This window comes from Lonchura striata, chromosome 13 (genome assembly GCF_050655825.1).
Source record: "Lonchura striata isolate lonStrDom1 chromosome 13, ASM5065582v1, whole genome shotgun sequence".
Taxonomy (NCBI): domain Eukaryota; kingdom Metazoa; phylum Chordata; class Aves; order Passeriformes; family Estrildidae; genus Lonchura; species Lonchura striata.
The window spans coordinates 16,055,245-16,077,906 of record NC_140715.1 but is presented as its reverse complement, the minus strand read 5'-3'; the positions used below and the strand labels follow the sequence as shown (position 1 = coordinate 16,077,906).

The following is a 22,662-nucleotide window of genomic DNA, read 5'->3' as shown; positions in this document are numbered from 1 at the left end:
AGGATCACACATCCATATTTCTTTTGTGAAGGAATGATGCCTTTCCATATAGAGTATTTAGCACAGAGATTTCATACAATGCATTTTGAGGGAGTCCCCCATGTAATGATTCAGTTGACAAGGTGGTGTTCGGTCAAAGGTTGGACTCAATGGTCTTGGAGGTCTTTTCCAGCCTTAATGATTCTGTGATGATATGAAAATTCCTACTGTGTAAGCAAAGACAAATGACACCCAGGATATATTTTTATAAAGAATGATAAATATTTGCAGTCAGTAGATATTTAAACTGGTTACAATGTGGTTACAATAACCAATAATTAATTAATTATCAATGGGTGCTTTTACTTAGGGATCACTGGCTGCCTCAGGTGTATCTGGTGAGGCTGTGGCTGGATGCTGCAGGGGGCACAGGCACAAATGCCCTCTGTGAGTGCAATCAACACCACTGTCATCAGCACCAAAATGGGCACAAACACCCAACCAAACACATCTGCTTTCCTCAGGCCTCCAGAGACTGTTCAGGGCAGTCAGCACAAGGCTTAATGTAGAATTATAAAAAAATTATGATGTGTCTAATACAGTCAGTACAGCACTGTTCTATTTTAGAACAAATGTAAATCATTTTTTCTGCTCCTTAATTTTTAATATTTTGAATATTTTTTGTATTGTTGATGTATTATTGTATTGCTGATGGTACTGAAACTTGGAGAGAGGGAGACTGGTGGAATATGGGTAAACAGTAGGATAAAAAAGTATTTTAATTTATTTGATATTTCTGAAAATCATTCCAGTGTAAATCATTTATTAGTGCTAAGTTTAGTGCAGCATTAGGGTATAAGGAGGCAGCTCCATATTCCTGATGTATTTCTAGAGTGTTTGCAAGCTCAAAGGAAGATACTGGATTTATTTTAAATACAATTAATGAGGAAAAAAAATCAGAATTGCAAAAAAACCTGGAGATTTGGATTTGTTTTAGGATAGTACATGGACTGACTTGGGAATCACAGAATGTACTTTTTATCCCTCCCAAAATAAGAAGTAGCATATCCCCTCCTTGCTTTACATTTTTTAGTCATTAGGTTTCAGGGATCATCAAATGTTCTTTAACAATTTTGTTCAATGCTTATTAAGAATGCGCATTTGCCATAAAAATACAATTTAAATATAGCACTCAGTGTACAGATTTGTAGAACCTTTGCTTAAGACAATGCAGTGCCATAGGACAGAAACAAGGGCAAACTGAATCTGTTGTGCAGCTGATGCCTATATATCTATATAAAAATAAAAAATAAAAATAAATTTAAAAAATAAATATGGTGGCCTTACTGAGGACAAGATGCAGCAGATATTGTAACATTTGTCCTACTGAAGTCCAATAAATCTGTACTTCATTTCTCAGCAGAGTGACTGAGTACCAAGAAACTCTTGTGGTCAGATGACACAAGTGTGTGATCTCCTAAAAAAGCATCCTGCTGTCAAGGGGGATTTCATACCTATTTGTAGATTAAGATAAATGCTCAGGCCAAATTTCCCAATTCTTCTACAAGCCAGTCTGCCTCATGCAGCATACGTGTACAAAATATTCAGGCTTTGATGTGAGTTTTCTGGAATTGAGCCCTGTGTAAGCAACAGCTATTTGGATAAATTCCAGACCTTGCATCTCCAAAATATAGGACCATGTTTGTGTGCTCATAAATTTCCTTATGCTTGAGAATTTGTTGGTTTAAATTATGCTCTGAGATCCTTTCCTGTAATTAATGAACCAAAAACCGTGCAGTAGAATGCCCTGATAAACCTTTGGATTTCACTGTGCCTGCAACAGTGAATTACCTCCAAAAAGGCTTGGATCTTGATCAACAAATATTTCACTTGAGTCAGTACAGTTGAGTTTATAATGATAATTTTTAACGGCATTGCATTTTTAGCTAGTAACACTTGTTTAGGACCATGATTCTTTCTAGTTTCCCCTTCACACTAACTGTAGGGTGTTAAAGACTTGGTGAAAAATCTTTGTAGCTTGGGCCCAAGCAGTCTGCAGTCTGCTGGCAGAGATGTACATGTCGTCTTATCAAAAAATTGAATATAAATATAAATACAAGGGTGTGACCTTGCAGCTCTACAGAAAAAGAAGGAGTGCAGGACAACAGAGAATTGAGAAGCCAGCACGGAAACCCCTGAGAGGAGAGATGCTGTTGGAGATGGAGGATGTGGGGAAAGAGAAGATTAACCAAGGTGGTGAGTAGCGGGGGAGAGCTAAGAAATTCTTTGAATATAGTGACTGGCAGCTTGATTTGTTCATGAGATAAGAGATGAGTCCTCAGAGGGGCACGGAGAAGGAGCAATTTGATCAAATACACAGATAAGGGGCTTGTCAACTGCACCGCATTTGGTGCAAACATGGCATGATGTGACACCATGGCTGGCAGGAAGGGGCTGCAAGGGGCCAGGAAAAATGGGAAACAGAGGAACAAGGAGAAATTGAGACTACAGATTGATACAACACATGCAGAAAGATGAACAAGAAAATACGAAAATATCTGCAAGAAAATAAACACAGATTTTGGCCTGGAGTATAAGAACTAGCAGGATTGAGCCGGCAAGATCAGCCACTCTGAGTATTCCATGGTTTTAAGTGAAGGTCGGCCAGCTAAGAGAGTAAACAGAGAAAATATGAATGACTCTGAGGAAGGAAAAAAGTCAACACAGCCAGATTTGGTTAAACATAGGATTTGATATAAACGTAGACTTCATATAAACATGGGTGTTGGTTTCAATGAGAGCTCAGTGAGAGCTGCTAACTAGTTCTGTTTTGCAATAGCTTTATCAGCTGACAGCCCTGCTGAACGGGGAGGAAAGCAGTGGCTGATGTATTTTTCTATCACTCTTGCCTGACATGTACCCCTTCATTTTTCTTTTTTCACTGTAATTCCAAAATCCATTCATAGTAAACTCATAAATGCTTGAGAGTAGCAAGACAAAAGCAAAATAGAATCCTAAGTCTAAAGAATGTATAGCCAGGTTGACATGTATAAACAAAAAACATATGGTTTAAGAAGTGTATTTATATTTAATTGTAAATTTAGGAGAGAGTAACCTGTTTAAGTGTATTTGAATTTCAAAGATCATTATTTCCCAACTGATTTTAACTAACATTCTTTGTTCCTTTTTAGACATAAATCATTTGTCATTATCCATCAGGGTGAATAAGGGTTATAACCCTTATAAAGAAGCCTCAGGCATTGAAGTGCTTCAGGACCCTTCTACAGTCAAGTTGGATATATAAATATATAGATATAGATAGATATAGATGATATAGATATAGATATAGATATAGATATAGATATAGATATAGATATAGATATAGATATAGATAGATAGAAATGCACCCCTTGCCTAGGACTGAGTTGGCTGCAGAGCTGGAATATGTGAGGGTCTCTGCAGAGCTCTAGACACAAACTACTGAAAGGGCTCCTCAGGAGGGCTGGAATACCCCACTAACACAAGTACCTCATTGGAACCTGACCTTGTAGGATGGTACACTTTTACACTGGACACTCCTTTCAAGAATTTTGGCAGCACTTGATATTTCAAGTTACAGAAATTCTGTATCCTTTGTGGAACAGAATTAAATATAACTGTCCTGAACATTTTAAAACCACTGGAAGACTAAACTTCATGATGAGGGATGATTAATTTTTTAGGTATCCTACATCTCCTCTGCTTCAGTGCTTTTATAAAGGTTTGCTACCATGTATCCCTAGACACTTTTCTGTCCATATGCAGGAAAATCTGAAATATTTTAAATTATTGAGATTGAAGTTTGAGCTGCTGTATGCTCTAAATACTCCTCTGTGCTGGGCAAGTTGAAGTTGTAAAGTTCTTCTTATCAACTGTAGCCTCAGTGGACGTCTTTATTTCTTTCAATCACCTTTGTTCTTTCCTTTCTACCTCATACAAACTGCTTTATTTCTGATTTTTAAAAAAAATGTTATTTTATGGATTGGATTTTTTCATAGGGGTTTTACCCAGATTATGCAGTTCTCACTTTGATTACTGCAGACTGTGAAAATCTCCCCACCCGCACATCCTGCTCTGATACCAAGGTTTATATCCTGAAGGCGGCAGAGAAATTTATAAAGTTAAATATAGGTAGTTTTTGTTTCTGAAAAAAAAACCAACCAAAAAACCAGTCTGGAAGGCTGCAGCTCTCTCTTCACTCACATAAACTGACCTATATCCTTCTATCATGTGCAATATTTAGGTCAGGTTTGCTGCCTGGGTGCCAGCTGCTCAATATGATGATTGTTGCTCAACTTCTAAACTTCCATTTTGCTACTTAGCTTAGAGTGCGAGAAACTCTCATTTAGGTTACTCAGCTGTCCTGCTTCTTTAGCAGTTCATTGTCACCCCAATAAACATGGCTCCAGTAGACTCAAAGAACAAGACAGAAAGCTGCAGAAAAAGGGAAGAATTAGCTGGTCTTTATGAGCCAGATGCATCCAGCTTTCCTTGAGGTTACAACTGCACCTTTGAATCCCCTCACACTGCTCCCAGTGACCCAGGGAGTTGTAGAAGCAGAGCAAGATCCTCCTGTGAACTGTTTGGGAGCCCTGAGAAATGGGATGCCTTGTTCTGAGCATCTGCTGGGAGGATGTAGTGAATTATCCATCATTCGTGAAGTGAATTATTCCCAGTATTGGCAGTAATATAGAGCACGTGTTTTATACTGGAGAAGCTGCACAGGGTTAGGTCCCTTCTTCTGTGATAAAGGGACAATTAATCCTTTCCTCAGCTGTTCTCTCTTAGGCAAAAATGCAGAAAGGAAAAACTCGTTTCATGGGAGCCATAGCCAAACTGGGATTTTGTTCCAGCTCCTTTTATTAGTGCCTGGCTATCATGGTCCCTGTCTGTTTCTGTCTCCCTCTGAAGACAAAGGTGGGACTTGCATTGCTGGCAAAACTTGCTGCAGATCCCAGGGTTTGCCCTGGCAATACAACACATTTGCTGTACCCAGGTCACTGTTTGCTGGACAGGAATTACTTCTTTGTGCCATGCAGATGCATTTTTTAAAGACATGTTAATTTACTTGTTTACATGTTTGTTTTAAAGACATGTTCATTTACATGTTTGAATAAACAGTTACAACAGGCATGTGAGCAAGAAAACACCCAGCATTAATGTCTGGCTCAAAAATCAGGTTGGGGGGCTGCTTCCTGAGACAATACTATGACTATGAACATAGGAAGGAGTGCTGGGTGATTCCATCAAAACATGCCTGGATTTTGAGCCCTATCAGTTTCCTAATAGTAGTGAGATACCTGGTTTATTGCTAAATAACCATGAAAGCTCTGTTTTGAGCTTTGAATCTGTTTGATAACAGGCCATAGAGCAAGAAACAGTTTAGCTGTCATGCACTGCTCTGTGTTGTGCCCCAGTTTTCACATGATGGGAACATTAAACTCCTACTTCAGCAGGCGTGCCAATAGGCTGCAGCTGATATTTTAGTCTGAGGAGTCAGGAAGAAAAGGTTGCACAGTACTGCACTGCAAATTCATTCACTCCCAAAGCCACAGCAGGAGGCAGGGAGATGGGAATTAACCACAGCAGATGGAGACATAAAGCTTGGTTAAGTCTCCTTCACCCCCAACAGGCTCCTTTTCTCTCGCCCTCCTCCCTGGTTTATCCTGCAACAAAGCCTGTAACAATCACCAAAAAAGGAAATTCCTGAGCTCATTGCTTAACCAGGCTACAAGATCTAACCCTAACCTACGCCCAAGAAGAGACTGGAACTGAGTTTGACTTTGGCGTTGTTTTTCAGACAACATGAGAAAAACACACACACATCTATTTATCTATTTATTTATTATTTAGAGTCCAATAGCAGCAAGAAATGAAAGAAATCTGTTGTAGCACAGAAGAGAGAAGCACTGTTCTAAGAGCATGCCTGAAAGTGGGGTTTATATTTACTGTGCTTGTACAATGTTTGGATTCCAGTTCTGCTAAAATAACAGCATACTGCAATGGCACACACTGTACACACTGCTGCTGAATTAACAGAAATGGAGTGCTTGCTACTGAAACATGCCAATTTGCATAAAATTAGTTATGAAGAAAATGAAAATAAACTTAACCAAAGCTATAAATTAAGATATTGAGTCTTTGAGGCAGAGAATATCATGGTACTTTTTCACCATCTGTTGAAGGGGTGTCCAAGTTCATTCCCACAAGCTGGAGATGATGTAGGAATTGTGCTTCATTACCAGTGCTAGGCTTGTACTGGATAGTGCCCTTATTTCAGAAAAGAGCTGGACTGGAGCAGGAAGCAAATTGCAGAGTGCTACACTTGAGATTCCCCGTCATTCTTAATTTCTCATTTAGAAGCACTGTAAGGAGAAGTGTCAGCTGCTCCCCGTGGGCTGGAAAGGGTCATCCATGGGTCTTCTGAGAAGCAGCCCTGCCACCAAGAGCAAGACTCATCGATGTTATATTCCCTCTGTCTTGGCCACCATCATACAGAAAATGCGTCAAGATCACAGAGATCGAGGAAAAAACAAGAGCATGGCTCTCTCTGCCTGCTCCTGTTTGAAGTCACAGCATTTTACATCCTTGCTGCATGGTTCACTGAGTGCAAGGCACTAGAGAATCAAGCTCAGCTCCTGTAAAAAGAATGTGAAATCAAAGTCTGGAAAGTCCAATGAAACCAAGGATGTGTTGGTACCTCCTACTACATGTGTTATCTCATGCATCTCTGGAGGCAATGATTTTTATTCCTTATCTTTCTTTCAGAGTATGATGTAACAAGATGATTTGAGACAAGATAAGAGATTTCTGTCACAGAAATGGAGAGGACAATTCCCCACCCCATGTTCCCAGCCTCCTCCTTTCCTTCTGCCTATGCACAGTCCCCTCTCAAAACCTCTCCCTGATGTTCACAGGGTACACAGCACAGCATGTTAATTCATTAGAAAAGCTGAAAACTTTACAAAAAAAAACCCTGCAGTAATGTTTTTATGGGTTCGGAGCTGCATCAGTTTACTTTGCAATCCAGTGCCTGATGGTGGTGGCACAAGCAATGACAAGAAAAGGGTGCACAGCCAGTGAGGGGCTGGAGGAGCAGGGAGGGAAGAAAGAAGAGAGGAATGAGGAAGCAGGAATAGAAGTGAAGGAATGAGATCACCTTTTCCAAAGGAAAAACGTTTTAGTTGCAGCATGGAACTGCATCCTTGTCTGAATTCAGCAAATTGCTTACAAATGAAAACAAATCAGCGTATTTTTCAGCCAGGCTTTTACTCACTGTAAAGTGCAGTTCAGTTTGGAATATTTAAATATTCAACTCATTGTAAATTGTAAAGTGTAGCCTAATTTGCAATATATAAATATTCAGATATTCAGTACATCGTTTCAGGCTTTCTCATCAAATAAGTATAACGATTCTGGATCTTCTTTGCATGTTTTTAGGAATAATTAGCAGGATCCAAAGTAATTATCATTCAACTGAATTTTTTTTAGTAAAGAATCGATCTGGAAGAGTGAATCTGTAAGTGACACTGCGTGTGCGGTGATGGGTCCCTAACACCCAGGCCATTGCTGCCATCTGCTGAGGGAGAGAGAACGGCACAGAAACGGCCAAGTATCGAAAAAACCTTCCTTGCTGGCCATTTCAGGGAGAAAATCCCGCAGAAGCGATGCCAGCAAGCCCAGCTCCACCTGACCCGGTGAAAAACTTACATCCACCATGTTAACTTCAACTCCTCCTGGAAGAAAACGGAAAGAAAAGCAACGGAGCCCAACTGTTTGTCAGTTATGGTCAGATTTAGCGTTTTCTGCTGCCGGAAGGCTGCAAACACTTCCCAGGGGGACCTCGGAGGTATTTTCCAACCGGATTGGTTCTGTGATTCCTGTGATTGTTCCGTAATGCTGTTGTCTCCCAGCAGCGGGGCCGCCCTGACGAGCGCTGTCCCCGCTGTCCCAGCTCCCGGGGCCGCCGGGCTGGTCCCTCCTGCCCCGGCGCTCCCGCTGCCTCACAGCGGCTGGTGGCGAGGGAGCCCGCTCCTGGGGCACGGGACACCGAGGGGAACAACGCCGAGGGACACAGGACACCGAGGGACACAGGACACTGAGGGGCACAGAACGCTGAGGAGCACAGGACACTGAGGGACACAGGACACCGAGGGGCACAGGACACTGAGGGACACAGGACACTGAGGGGAACAGGACACTGAGGGACACAGGACACTGAGGGGCACAGGACACTGAGGGGCACAGAACGCTGAGGGATACAGGACACTGAGGGATACAGGACACTGAGGGGAACAGGACACTGAGGGACACAGGACACTGAGGGGCACAGGACACTGAGGGGAACAGAACGCTGAGGGACACAGGACACTGAGGGGCACAGAACGCTGAGGGGAACAGGACACTGAGGGGAACAGAACGCTGAGGGATACAGGACACTGAGGGGCACAGGACACTGAGGGGAACAGAACGCTGAGGGACACAGGACACTGAGGGGCACAGAACGCTGAGGGGAACAGGACACTGAGGGATACAGGACACCGAGGGGAACAGAACGCTGAGGGGAACAGAACGCTGAGGGATACAGGACACTGAGGGGCACAGGACACCGAGGGGAACAGGACACTGAGGGACACAGAACGCTGAGGGGCGCAGGACACTGAGGGGAACAGGACACTGAGGGACACAGGACACTGAGGGGAACAGGACACTGAGGGGCACAGGACACTGAGGGGAACAGAACCTCTGAGGGGCACAGGACACTGAGGGGAATAGAACGCTGAGCGACACAGAACGCTGAGGGGTCACAGGACGCTGAGGGCCACAGCACCCTGAGGGGCACAGGACACTGAGGGGTCACAGAACGCTGAGAGGTCACAGATCGCTGAGTGGTCACAGACCGCTAAGAGACCACAGACTGCTGAAGGGTCACAGAGCGCTGGGGAGGGTCACGGACTGCTGAGGGGGTCACAGACCTCTGAAAGGTACCCGCGGCCCCAGGATGGGGCAACCCCCGACCCGCCCCGGCCCCACCCCGCCATGCCGGGAACTACGCCCCGCGCCTGGCCCCGCCCCCGAGCGAGCTGAGTGGAGGAGCGCCTGACTGCTCTGCGTCACAGCCAATCAGAGCGCGGCACCGCGAGGCCGCCAACCAATAGGGAGAGAGAGGAGAGGGCGGCCGGGCGGAAGCGGCTGCGGCGGCGCTGAGGGAGCGCGGCGGGCGGAGCGGGCAGGTGAGGCGGGAGGGCCGGTGCGGCCTCCGCGGGGTCCGAGCGGCCTCCGAGGGGCCCGTGCGGCCTCCGAGGGGCCCGTGAGGCCTCCGAGGGGTCCGTGCGGCCTCCGAGGGGCCCGTGTCCTCCGCCGGGCCGTGGCTCCGGCTCTTGTTTCTTCAGCACTGACTTGGCGAGCCCCGCCGCGGGGTTTGGGCCTCCCCAAACTCCCTCCTCCGCAGGGCAGGGCGGCGGGTGTGGGCTCTGCCTGGTTTCTCTCGTGGGCGCGGGTGAAGAGGGGAGGCCGCACGAGGAGCGGCTGAGGTCACTTGGTCTGGCCAGCCTGGAGAAGGGCAGACTGAGGGGGGATCTCACCGCGGGCTGCAGCTTCCCCCCGAGGGGCAGCGCCTATCTTTGCCCTCTGAGGCCAGTGACAGGGCCCGAGGGAGCGGCTGGAGATGTGCCGGGAGAGGGTTACGTGGATATTAGGAAAAGGTTTTTCCTCCAGAAGGTAGTTGGGCACCGAACAGGTTGCCCAGGCTCTCCTTGGTCACAGCCCCAGGCCTAAAATACTTCAAGAAGCCTTTGGGATATGCTGTCAGCCATGGGGGAGATTTTTGGGGTGTCCTGTGCAGGGCTTTTGCAGATCCTTGTGTATCCCTTCCAGCTTGGGATATTCCGTGATTCTGGGGGATTTGCCCACCAGGACCCATCTAGGGAAGGGGGTCACCCTTCTCCCTTTGGCTGCCTAGTTTACAGGCTGCTCTTTCATATTTAGAGAAATGAGTGTTTTGTGTGCTTCTAGTACTTGGTATAAGTAAATCTTAGTGAAAAGATAACGTGGATTTGCCAGGAGTTTCCTGTATTCTGCAGATGGATTTGTCTCTTCTTGCTCATTTTCTTACTGCCATCTCCCATATTTTGTCTTTTCTTACATTTATATTATAAACTTGTGACACAAATTGTTAACATTTGTTTCTTGGGTCATTCCCTAGAAATTTCATCTGGCAAAAATGGGTGAACCTCAGCAAGTGAGTGCCCTTCCTCCGCCTCCAATGCAATATATCAAAGAATACACTGATGAAAACATCCGTAAAGGCCTGGCTCCAAAGCCACCTCCTCCTGTGAAGGACAGCTACATGATGTTTGGCAACCAGTTCCAGTGTGATGATCTGATCATCCGGCCCCTGGAGAGCCAGGGGATCGAACGGCTGCATCCTATGCAGTTTGATCACAAGAAGGAGTTAAGGAAACTTAACATGTCTATCCTGGTCAACTTCCTGGACCTCTTGGACATCTTGATAAGGAGTCCAGGGAGTATAAAGCGAGAGGAGAAACTGGAAGACTTGAAACTGCTTTTTGTCCACGTGCATCACCTTATAAATGAGTACCGGCCTCACCAGGCCAGGGAGACGCTGAGGGTCATGATGGAGGTGCAGAAACGGCAGCGCCTGGAGACGGCCGAGCGCTTCCAGAAGCACCTGGAGCGAGTGGTGGAGATGATCCAGAACTGCCTGGCTTCCCTGCCCGATGATCTGCCTCACACAGAGGGGGGACTGAGAGTCAGCGTGGAGCCCATGGACACTGACGATGGCAGCAGCTGCGCTGGACAGAGCGAAAAGCAGAGGGAGCGTTCTGGTGGCAAGAGAGATCAGGTTTTGGACAAAGATGCAGCAATGTGCAGCATTATTGATGAGATGACATGAAGCAAACAGCTGGTTTTGTTAATGCACCGCAGTGAGAGACAGAAGGGGTTCTGAGGATGCATGTTGTATTTTGTTTTGCTGTTGTACAAGCAGAAAGAGCAATTGTTGTGCACCTGTTGGAGGTTGTGGGTGACTGGGCAGATGAAAATGTTTAAAGTTTTGTGTTTTTTTGGTAAAAAATAAAAAGTCTAATTTTTGTTAAATGTAGCATGTGAGGTCGTAGGCACAGATTAAAGTTGGCTTTTCCTGTTGTACTTTCATTGTTTTGGGTATGCCATTCTATAATTCTTTATGCTGAGTCAAGAAGAAATTCCTACAGAAATGGTGTTTGTTTTTTGCACAAACAACACACAGGAACTTGGAAAACAGGCAGGACAGAAACTCTGATTACATGAAGGCAATCCTTATGGTCTGTGTTTGAGGTGAAATCTAAAGCAAGTGGGTTAACTGGTGTCCTGTATCACTCACATCCTTTTATTGTGTGACCCAAATGGCTTTCCTGGGATCCTGGCAGAGACAGCCTGCCCTGCCTTTCCCATTTTTGCAGAGCAGTTTCAGGATCCTCCTGGTAATTATCAGAATTGTTCCTCTAGCAGCTGTCTGCAGTTTCCTCAGAAACCAGAGGAGCTGAGAGGAATCCTTTTCTTAAGGAGTTCTACTTCCAGCTGCTGCATGCAAAAATCACCTTCATCCGTCTATCACTTCTTTCCTACAAGTGTATTGCTAGTTTGTCTCTCAGACATTAATCCCTTGGTTTTCCTGATTTTCCCTTAAAACTGCTGTCAGTTTGGTGCCTCTCTTCTCCTATAAGGCAGTCATGCAAGGCAAGGTTCCAATTCTAACATCTTCCACTTACTCATAAATAGCTCCTTAGTACTTCATTTCACTGTGAAGTAGTTTAGCTGCTTCAGCAAAGAGCATTTCTTGGCCCTTGATCACAGGTGCAGTTCTAGCCCAAACAGTATAAAAAGACATCCTTGAGGATAGTGTCACAGGGAGAATGGCCAGGAAACAGCATTTCTCAAAAGCTGTATTTCAGTATTTTGTCAAAGTGAGCCTTGAGTCGGCTTCCACACTACTTTTTCAAGTCTCCTCTCTATTCTGGATGTTTATGCAGATGCATGTGGCATTTTTAAATATTAAAGACTGGCACTGTTGGGTTCAACTGTGTAACCGTTTTCCAAAACCAACAAATTATTGCTGCCAAAGAAAATTTGCCAGAAGATGCTCTGAGTTGCTTCTAAGTATTAGAACCAGAAACTTGTGATGAAAAGCTTGAGTAGTTCATCCTACAAATCTGTTACTTGGCCAAGCCCTTTCCACTTACCACAGCAAGTATGTATTATGTAACCTTTTATCCAAACGCTGTCTGCTGTGGCCAAAGCAGGTGTGGGAAGCAGTCTGGGGCAGCGGATTGCTGACAGTCGTGTCAGCTCAGTGCTGCTGTCAAGTTTCACTTACAGTCATCAAACAGATCTGGAAAAAAACGAGAAGCAGAGTTGTGTGGTGCTGTGAAGTGTTGTCACCTCTCAGTCAAAGCCCCGCCAGCAGGAGCTCAGTGCACTTGTACCCTGCCCCAGCAGCTGTGCTGCAGCACACTGCACAGCAGCCCAACCTCGGGCAAAACAGCCCAGGCTGCACTGAGAGGCACCCGCAGCTCTGGCTGGAGATGATGTGCTGAGGAGGAAACACGGAAGCTCACAAAGAAGATCATTTTTCTTGAATGAGAAGGGCGAACAGGAGTGTTTGTCACCTTCAGCCACAATGTTGTCTTCCATCTGCCTGAACTGGGTTCTCCTGGTGCTGCTCACAGGTAACCACGGGGGCGGAAGCAACTGGATGGAGGTGGGTTGAGGTGACATGCATCAGGGATTCTGAGGGTGGCAAAGAGAAATTTTATCTTGCAGCAGGAAGAGTGGCCACATCACAGAGGCTGCAGTTCTCTGTGTTAAAATAGAACTTCACAGAGTTCTAATGGCCTGACCTCCTCTGGGAAACAGAAACATGCTGAGGGTATGGTGGCTTTAAAGATGCTGCTTCTTGGGCTGACTGCGCATCTTAGTGGGATTTTTTAGACAATGATGATTTGAGCAGAGAACTTAAAATTGTTTTAGAGAAGCTGAAAAACAAGTTGGCGAGCCTCATGATGATGAATGCTTAGGTAGACAGGGAAAAGATCAACTGTGGCTTCTGGTGGTTTTTAGCCTATTAAATATTATTGGGACAAATTGGTAATTTTTTCTTTCTTTTTTTTTTTTTTAATTCCTGAGGGAGCAGTCCTAGGTTGTTAAGGGCAACAGCAATGAAAACAACAGGTTGTAAAGTGGTAATAATAAAGACAGACAGACATTGAAAACTTGGTGGTGAGATGAATTCAGTAGAAAGAAAATATTACAGATATTTTTTGTCGTTCTTTATAAAGCCTTTTATTATGAGTTTCATTTTGAGCTTCCTTTCCATATTAAAGAAAGTAAGTTGTTTCAGAGACTTATTCCCAGTGTATTTTTTCTCTGTCATGAATGGTCTGCTGGGTGTTAGGGCTCACTGTCTTGACCTGAGTAGTGTGACACAACCTCCTGGAAACGTGACAAATTTATGGGGAAGCAAACTAAGTAGAAACTGCGTAAGACTTAGAAGAGAGAATAAGGTAGTGGAAAAAAAAAAAAAAGAGAGAGAGTATATATAATATTTCTCAGAAAAGCCCTGAAAAATTTCTTCTGATAAGAATGGGCAAAACCTGCCTTAAGGCAAGAGAAAATGAAATTCATACAGCAGTGATCATTCAGATGAAACCTGAAGTTTAGTTCATTGAAAGGGGGGAAGGGTTTCCCACAATGGTTTTGAGAAAAGTCAATGTCTTACAGCTCCCTTGTGTGTGTAGCTTGGGTTAAATGCATACAAAGGAAAAAATTAAGAGCCAAGAGACTGCATCTGGCTCAAGAGAAGCCACAGAGTCTCTTCACCTCATTGCCTATGTGCAGAGGCTGCAGAAAATGTTATTTCTGTGAACATGTCCCTGGCCTGATCATTATCCCCCACTGCACCAGTCTTGCCAGGACACATCTATTTGTGCAAAATCCAGCAAAGCCTGGTGTTCTTTGAGAGACGGGAGGTTTCAGACATGCAAGATTCACAAGAAGCTTCCCCGTTCCTTGCCCTGTGCTCCATAACTGTTTGTCTTTTTGTCCCCAGGCTCCACAGTATCCGAATTAATTGTGATAGGAGAGGTTGGTCAGAACATCACTGTGCCCTGCCACTACACTGTCTGGAACACAAATAGCATCACATCCATGTGCTGGGGTCGGGACAGGTGCCCCAATTCAAAGTGTTCCCAGCCCATTATCTGGACAGATGGCTGGAGGGTGACAGAGCAGCACAGCAGCAGGTACCAGCTGAGAGGGGACCTGCAGAAGGGGGACGTGTCCCTGACCATCGTGGACGCCAGGGAAGCAGACTCTGGCACCTACTGCTGCCGTGTGGAGATCCCGGGGCTGTTCAATGATCAACTGATTAATCACAAGGTTACGGTGAAGAAAGGTGAGTGCAGAGGAGCTCTTGTGATGGATCTGCTCCTAGGTCTGGGCTTCAAAGCTTGTGGTTGAAATGATTTCTGCAATCTTGACTGATCTTGAGGACCTTGCACATCTGCTGTTAGTGCTACCTCAGTTAGGCTGCCTTTGGCAATGTTGTTATCCCACTGCAGTCACTGCAGTTAAAAAAGGACATGATGCTTTCATGGAGCATTCTTAGAGACACCAAAGAATTTAAAAAGAAGGGCAGCATAAAGTATTCATCCAAAGCTTTATTGCTGCACCTTTGTCATTGAAAGCTGTGTTTGATTTTCCCTGCTTGATTCTAGATTAAATCCCAGGGATTTAATTGGTATAGAGAAGCTTTTTATCAATTCTTCCTTTGATTTTTAGTTTTTCCCTTGCTTGTGATATTTGTGATACTTGGCTGACAAATGTGCTTTGCTAGCAAATTTTTATTATGGAAACACTGTCTTTTTCTCAAAACACAAATGCCCAATAAGGTTAATTATGTGTTGATTTTGTTTTATATGTTAACATCAGCAAGGATCTCTACTGCAAGTCCTCACACTTACACCTCTGAACAGACCTCAGGTAATTTTTATCCAAGTATTAATAGCATGTACAAGCCATATTGCAAATGGGGAATCTTAGGAAGAAAAAAAATTATGACAGATGGTAGAAATATTTGGCTTAAATTTATTAAACATTACCAAAGATCAGAACTTGGATTTAAATTCTGATTGATATTATACTGAGGGAACATGTATATTTGGGAGGAAGCTGCTTCCAGGTGTGATGCTTAAATAGATGTTTTAGTGGTGCTGCAAGGTTTGCTTTTATTTGACTATTGTTTTGGTTTGTAGGGGGTTTTTGTGGTATAAAATCTCACCTCATCTTCTAGAAATGCATCCCATGAATGGTAAAACACAACTTTTCGGAGTTGGGTGTACCTACTATTTAATCAGAACTGTTTTATTGGACTAGCTCAAAAGAACATCAGACTGAGAGTCCTGCTTCCTGTAGCAGTCAGCAGCAGATGATTAAGGAGGATGATAGAAAAATGACATTATTTTTGTGACACAGTGCCAAATTATTGTTCCACCCTGGTGTAAGGTGTGTCCCCGAGGCTGCCCACACCCTCTGTGCACATTTAATAATGTGAGGCTCCTCATTGCAGGGGAAGAGACAGTGGTCAGCTATTCCTTACTTGTTTTCTACATTCCCTTCACAAAAGGATAAACTTCTATCATGAACCTGCTCAGCTGCATCTTTCCAGTCTGAAAAGGACAACTTTAATTTCCACTACACAAGAGAAACCTTGTGATGTAGCAATGGTTTATTCTCTGGAGTCTGAAAAAAAAAAAAATAGATAAATCAGAGATGCCATTTGTATTTCTCCCTCTATCTTGGATGTTTTCAGCTAAGCAACTCCAAATTAGTGTTACAACAGTTGCATTTCCTTTTTGGAAGAAGAAGTGAAAACTTTCTCAAACAGTTTCTATTCTAGTTGCAAATAACATTTATTCCAATCTTAGAAGTCAGGGATTTTCTTATCCCTGTGACCTCTTCCTTAGCTGATGGTGTAACAGTGTTTGAAGTTTTCAGAATACAAAGTAGTGTGTGCATGTTCACACTGAGAGAGATGGGAAAAGGCAGGTGTCCATGTGCCTCTGATTTAGAAATACTCTAGAATCTCCAGTGGAAGCTGATTATCCTGTCCTCTTCAAAATAAAGCTTCTGGGATAAGGGTAACAATTTAAAACATAAAAGCAACCAGCTGGGGTTGGCACAGAGGGAACAGGACATTTTAGTTCAGGAGATTTTTATGTCATCTGACAACACATGGAGAAACTGAGACTGATGATAGATAAGACAGAAATTTGTAGCTCTTAATTTTAAATGTTGCTAACAGCTGTGCTCTGGGAAATTACCTCAAAATGTGCTGCAGGTCCTTATGCAAATATATTGCATTTTGTTCAGTCTGTTTACTGTATAGCTGCCTGAGGCTTTAAAAGTATCACCTGCTTTCTGTGACTCTGCATCATGTGCTGCTTCAAGGCCCTGAGATAATCTTCATCAGTTTTCAGCTGATAACCTAAGTTTGCTTTATGCATCATTTTTTGCTTCAAGGCCAGGTTGGATGGGGCATTGAGAAACCTGTCCATAGCAGGGGATGATAAGGGCTTTAAATCCCTTTTAACCCAATCTGTTTTATGATCATATGGCCACTGTTTCTTGGCTCCAGCTCTGACTGGTAACTCCTTCCCAGTGCTGAGATATCAGTGAGAGCCAAGTACTCCTAAGAAGGAGTTCAAAGCTCTGAAAAGGACAGCAGAAACTTCAATATTCAGAGTTTTGTGCTGCCCTCTGAAGGCACCAACCTCTTATGATATGCAGAGCCCAGACTGCTGACACACAGAGAAGTTCAGGGTCCCAAGTCAGCAGTACAAATTCTTCTCTGTTGAGACAGAACAGTTCTCTGTGCAAGTGATGTGTTTGTCTTGCCTTTGCTCAGCTCCTGGCAGCACCAGTGAATCCTCTGTCACTGTCACAAGGACCTGGCCATTGGTTTCTGCCTCAGAAGCTCCTCAGACTGTAAGCATCAGCCTTGCTGTAGCACACCTAGACAGAGTGGATGGACTTGAGAGGTTACTGGGTCATCCCTACATGTCGCTTCCACTGCTTTTGTTTGATTGCAGCAGAATATTGTTTTGTAGTCTGCATGTTTAGTGGTTATAAAGAGTGCTTATGTGCTCATTATTAGAGAGGAGGAAAAAAACCCCTGCTTAGCATGCATAAAATACTTCCTTCAATGAGGAGGAAGAGCTTTAGCAACATCTGTATGTCCTTTCAGGCCTCTGCTCCCTGCTCAGGCCCCTCAGGCTGCTTGGATGTGGCTGCCAACCTGCAGGTATGACAGGACATGGGCAAAAGTGCAGCTGGGGCCACCTGAGAGCACAGGGGTGCCCTGTACTCCTGTGCAGTGGGGCTCAGACAGGCAGCTCTGTGTGTCCTGCTGAGTCCTGCAGCACAGGTGGGAGGGTGTGACATCAGGAGACACCTTACTCATTAAAAAAATTCACCAAATGTTATTAAACCTGAATAAATGGGATTTCTCATAACTTCAGGTCTTCTGAAAATCTCGAAGACTGTCTAACAGCACGGTTCACACAAATGTTGCAGAGATTCTGTTTGAAACTGGTTCTGTTGCTCAAATTAGGCTTTTGGTCTAAGGTGTGCTTTTCCTGCAGAATTGCAAAACACACAGAAGGCCTTTGGGTATTGCATGGGCTTGTTGCTGTCAGTTCCTCTAATGCTCCTTGGCTTGTGTTTGACAGAACTCATCTGTATCACTTGCCAGTCAGCAGGACCCCGAACGTGGGCTGTACATTGGGATTGGCTCGTGTGCAGCTCTTCTGCTCATCCTGATTTTGGCCCTGCTCCTCACTAAACGTGAGTACTCATAAGCACTTACTCAAGGATTGTTCAGGTCTGTCCAGCCACAGCTGTGGCTGATGCCACATCTCCCACTTCAGGGCAGGGAGCTGAGGTCCCTGGAGGGCCCCAGTGCTGTGGCTGCTCACAATGGGAAATTCCTATCCTGAAAACATTTTTGAAGGTTCCTTATTTAGTTTCTTACACCTGAATTTTTCTTTGAACCTACTATTTTACATGCTTCTAATGGTTTAAACAAAATTAAATTTTTCTTTCTTTCTTTTCATTCTGAATGCTCCTTAGAATATTTTTACAACACAAAGAAGATGGGTAATTCTGCAGGGTAAGTTTTCTGTTCCTGCTTTTGCTAATAGGATAAATGAAGTTGCAGAAAAAAAAGTCAGTGTCCTGACCACTATGGCTTTATTTTTTAACCTCAAGTTAATAGAAAATATTATAAAAATAAACTAATAACTGCTTTTTGTTACTTATTAAGCAAAAATAAGTGTCACGGTCTGTTCACAACATTAGGCAGCTTGCTAACGTCAGTTGTCAATTGTCTCAGAAGTGGAAAGATGATTCACTATCAGTCATGATCACATGTTTAAATGTATTTTACATTTTCTAGTGAGCTGGTTGATCTGTTCCTCTGTGGTTTTATTGTCTGTTTTTGGTTTAACACCATGTTTTTTTACTCTTTTGTGCAGCTTTGTTGCATTTTGGAGGCCACAAGGTGTGGGGAGCCATAGTGCCCTGGAAGAAGAGACTCATGCAGAGGAAAATATTTATATCATACACTAAGGACTGGATGCATGGCTGTCTTTGTCATTGCTGGGACATTAAATAGTTTGCAAAATGCTGACTGCTCCCTCTGCTCAGCAGCTGAACATGACTGCACTACTGAAGCATTATTCACATCCTAATAATAAAATAAATAAAAGCTACACTTTAAATTAAAATCTTTATCAGCCTGTTCCAGAGACAGAAACCAAAACTGGTATTGGTGGAACTTTCCATTTCCTAAAGAAAGTTATGATTATATTTATTATCTGCTTCAAATTCTCGCTTCCTTGTTGGGAAAAAAAAAAGAGGAAGTGCCAGAAGGGCACAATTGTGTTCACTGTGGATTCTATCTGCCACCTTCCACAGAGTCTGTGTCGTCAGAGGGCAGAAGCAATCTCACAGCTGTGTGACATAGAGGTTACATGGCCAATCTTGGTAGTATTAGTAATTTAATACACACTTATTTTTGTATTTTCATTGAAATCAGGTATGGCCTGTTCTGGTAACAGCTCAGTAATGCAAAATACTAATGTCTGTCCACCTGGAATTACATCTGAAGGAGCTATGGCTGCTCACCCCCAAGGGGATATCCTTGAAGCCAGGCAGCATCAGTAACTCAGTGGACAGAACAGTCACAGCTTGTGTGCAGAGAATTGACTAAGTGTGAGTTTTTTTTGACAAAGTACATCACTGTTTTCCTGTGGCTTTCTCCTCTACCCTGAGAAGTCCTTGGTGTGGAAAGTCTCACTTCAAAGTCTCTAAAAATTCTGAACAACCTTCCCCCACCTTTGTAAAGTTAATGAGATTATTTTCTTAGCTTGTAGAGAAATTGTGGACATTGCACAAAATATTGGCTGGAAGTTGGCCTTGCCTTCACTCATCTCTAGATATCAAACAACTCTTAATTCCTAAGAATGTTGAATGTATTTGATGGATTTTACCTCATAAATGGGAGATATCTGTGGCCTAGTGCCTTTCCTCTATTGCTCCTCAGTGATGTGCCTCAGCTTTTATTCTCTGCAAAACTAAACTTTGGTTTACTTTAAATAAATAAATAGAGTCAGTCCTGTGAGTATAAATTGCTGAGCAAGAGACAACACACCCAAATCATCTTTAAGAAGAAGAGTGATTGTCCTCTGTTGTTTTTAGAACACATTTTAAGCAGAGGTTGGGAGAAGAGCAGAAAAGCAGCACAGGCAGGAGAGACACCAATTCTTACCAAATATTGGTCAAATCATTTTGTCCTGAGGCTCATCCTCAGCAGCAGTGTGGAATTACCCAACACAGACACTGCTGCCACAGCAAAAGCTCACCACAAAATTTCTACCAGTGAGTTAATCTTAAACTCTAAAATTATTTCAACACTGCAATGAGGCATAACATCATAAGTATTTATGTTAACAGCTGAGACACAGCTTGAGGCTACGATCTGGTTGTGCTTTAGGGGGAGCTGGGGTCAGTGCAGAAGTGACCCCTCCTTGTCCCAGCTGGTGGAGATGGGAGGGCTGGGGCTGGCTGGGAGGGCAGTGGTTTCCCCAGGGCTCACAGGGGGTCTGGCTCAGGTGGGGTCTTGCAGGTGAGTGGTTTTGCACAAACTCCAAAGGAGGAAAAGGCTTGTCCTGCTGAGGAGGGAAGAAATGGAAAGCAAATTGGGCCAGGTGCTTTGGATTTTCACTTGTGATCTCTGTTCTCCTGGGGTCCCTGTTGTAGAAGGCTGAAAAGGTAAAGGTGAATTCATGGCTGACTGAAGAGTGGGAGCACAGATTTTGGGTGATCATTGATCCCAGGGCCAGGAAAAATGATGGACAAAAACAGCTGTGCCATTTTCTGTCTTCACATCATGTATAGCTTTGTGTGAGAAGGTACAGAATCCAGAAATGACCTGCTGGTGTCAGACTGTATTTTTGCATTTGATTACTAATAACAATTACTGACCCCGAATCTCTGCCCCTGCTGCAGACAATGCTTTCCTTCTGCCTGGCTGAGCATGTTGCTGCTGCAGGCTCCAGCCCATGACAGGAGCTGGAGGAAGTCTGATTTGGTCTCTGAACTGGCTCAGGAAACATCTCCAGCAATTTCTGCTTTCTGCAGTTTTATGTAATCAGTCTCTACTGGGGTCAGAGTTAGACATGTGGGATCTCCAAAATCATCTGATTTCAACTGTTCATGCTCTTAAGGAGTTTGTGGGCCATCCTTAAGACTCCTAATCATAAAAGATGTTTGTCTGTAGGGATTTTTAAAATTAATATTACAGACTAATTCAGACTAATTCTTGCATCAGCAAGGTTTTCACGTAAAGTTCTAGAGTATCTGATAACCAAAATCTTGAATTAAGCAAAATCTTTCTGTTCTGTAACTACTTGGTAAATAGAATTTCAAAGGTAGTGTGGAGCAAGAACTTTGCCCTGGGCGTGCAGTGTGATACACATCCACAAAGGCAGAAGCTCCCTGGGCTTTTGCTACCTGCACTTGTGTCAGTGGATCTCAGAAGAGCCATTTCAAAATGAGCCTTAGACACAAGCAAGTGCACTTGGAAGCCATTCAGCCATCAGGAGATTGTCTGGCAGCACACTGAGCTGATGAGCTGAAAACTCTCTTTTTTGAGACACCTCTGCCTTTTCTGCCTGCAAGAAGCCACTAGATAGCAGTACAAGAGCAGAAAGTGACCTGAGTGTTTGTGGTTCTTCCCAGCACACTGGGATTTTGAATGGCCTTTTCCAATGCACTCTGCTGTTGGCTCAGCCTTGCTATGAAAACAAAGCTGATAGGATGCTGTGTTCATCCTGTGCCTTTCCTGGTTGCCTGTGACATACTGTCCAGCTCTGTCTGGACAAGCTTTATGGGAATTTATAGCTGAATAATGACCCAAGTCATCCCTGCACTGGCATCAGCTGAGCATCAGCTCACAGCCACTGCTGGGTGGTCAGTAATGGGAGAAACTATGATCATTGCAGGGAGAAAGTCTCCAGGATATTGGATACCTCAGCTTTCATTAGTTCTGTTCACAGAGCAGCTGGGGCTGGGCTATTTTATGAACTGTAGCTGGTAGAATAGAGCAAATTAAGTATTTTACTCATTGCCTTTACTGCTAACATTTTATTTGCTTTTTCTAGTGCTAGCAAGCAGAAGGGCGATATTTTCATGGACTTGACTATCATGATAAGCCCAAAATCTCATTACTAAAAGTGTAATGCCTGGTTAAAAGCCCATCATTTTATCATTTGAACTTGGAGTTGCACTCCAGTTTGCACTGTGCTACATTTATTTGCACAGAATTTTGTCTATCTGCAGTTCTTCATTCCTGACCTTACTGCCCTGAATTACTTTTGCTTTATTACTCAGCTGTTCCAGAGAAAACTTCCAGAGAACTTATTTGTCAATTGGTCAGAAAAAAATAAAACAGTCAGAAGGAGTAAAATATATTTCTTGAAGCTGATGTTGCATTTCTTTGGGAAGGATGTGGTTTTGGCAACAAAACATTTGCAACAACTTCCTCTAAGGCTGTCTTTGCAAACAGAAAATACAAAGCTGAGGAAAGAGAGGGGTCTTCAGGCAGAAGGCAGAAGCATGGCAAATGAGGGATTAAGCAAATGTAACTGAGGACAAAGTCTGAGGGGAGACTACGCCAAATGTTTAGGGGTGTAAAAGCACAGACTTTGTTCTTGCCACTCAGGACCCTGGAACTGAGCTGAGCCTTAAGAGTTCCAGGGAATGGCAAAGCAAATAGAATATTGAAATTTCTGGTGCTAGGACCATGCTGACTATCTTGGAAGAGGAAAGGTGAAAAGGAAAGGCTTTATAGGGTTTACTGCCCTCTCACTAAATACTTCCCAATGTCCTGTGTAAATCTCCCTGGTCAGCTTGGAATCATCCCCATGAGCTTGGAGTCATCTCCCTGTGTCCTGTCAGTCGCTACCAGGGAGAAGAGATCCCTGTCCATGTCCCCTCTTCAGGAAGCTGCAGAGAGCTCTGAGCTCC

At 43.9% G+C, this 22,662-nt stretch overlaps 2 protein-coding genes across 3 annotated transcripts; both read left to right on the top strand.

Moving 5' to 3' along the window:
* Positions 1-9,202: 9,202 nt before the first annotated feature.
* On the top strand, positions 9,203-11,187 carry MED7 (mediator complex subunit 7). The gene is made up of 2 exons (XM_021552169.3): positions 9,203-9,251; positions 10,223-11,187. Exon 2 carries the CDS (start codon positions 10,241-10,243, stop codon positions 10,931-10,933), a length of 693 nt encoding a protein of 230 aa, XP_021407844.1. The 5' UTR covers positions 9,203-9,251; positions 10,223-10,240; the 3' UTR covers positions 10,934-11,187.
* A 143-nt stretch (positions 11,188-11,330) lies between these two features.
* Positions 11,331-20,875, top strand: HAVCR2 (hepatitis A virus cellular receptor 2). Of its 2 annotated transcripts, XM_085591449.1 has the most exons (8): positions 11,331-12,746; positions 14,126-14,470; positions 15,007-15,057; positions 16,982-17,061; positions 17,321-17,377; positions 17,805-17,919; positions 18,205-18,244; positions 18,609-20,875. In XM_085591449.1, exons 1-8 carry the CDS (start codon positions 12,698-12,700, stop codon positions 18,700-18,702), a joined length of 831 nt encoding a protein of 276 aa, XP_085447575.1. In that variant the 5' UTR covers positions 11,331-12,697; the 3' UTR covers positions 18,703-20,875. The 2 variants fall into 2 exon arrangements, with proteins under 2 accessions (XP_085447575.1, XP_085447576.1); XM_085591450.1 differs by lacking the exon at positions 17,321-17,377.
* The last annotated feature ends 1,787 nt before the right edge of the window (positions 20,876-22,662 follow it).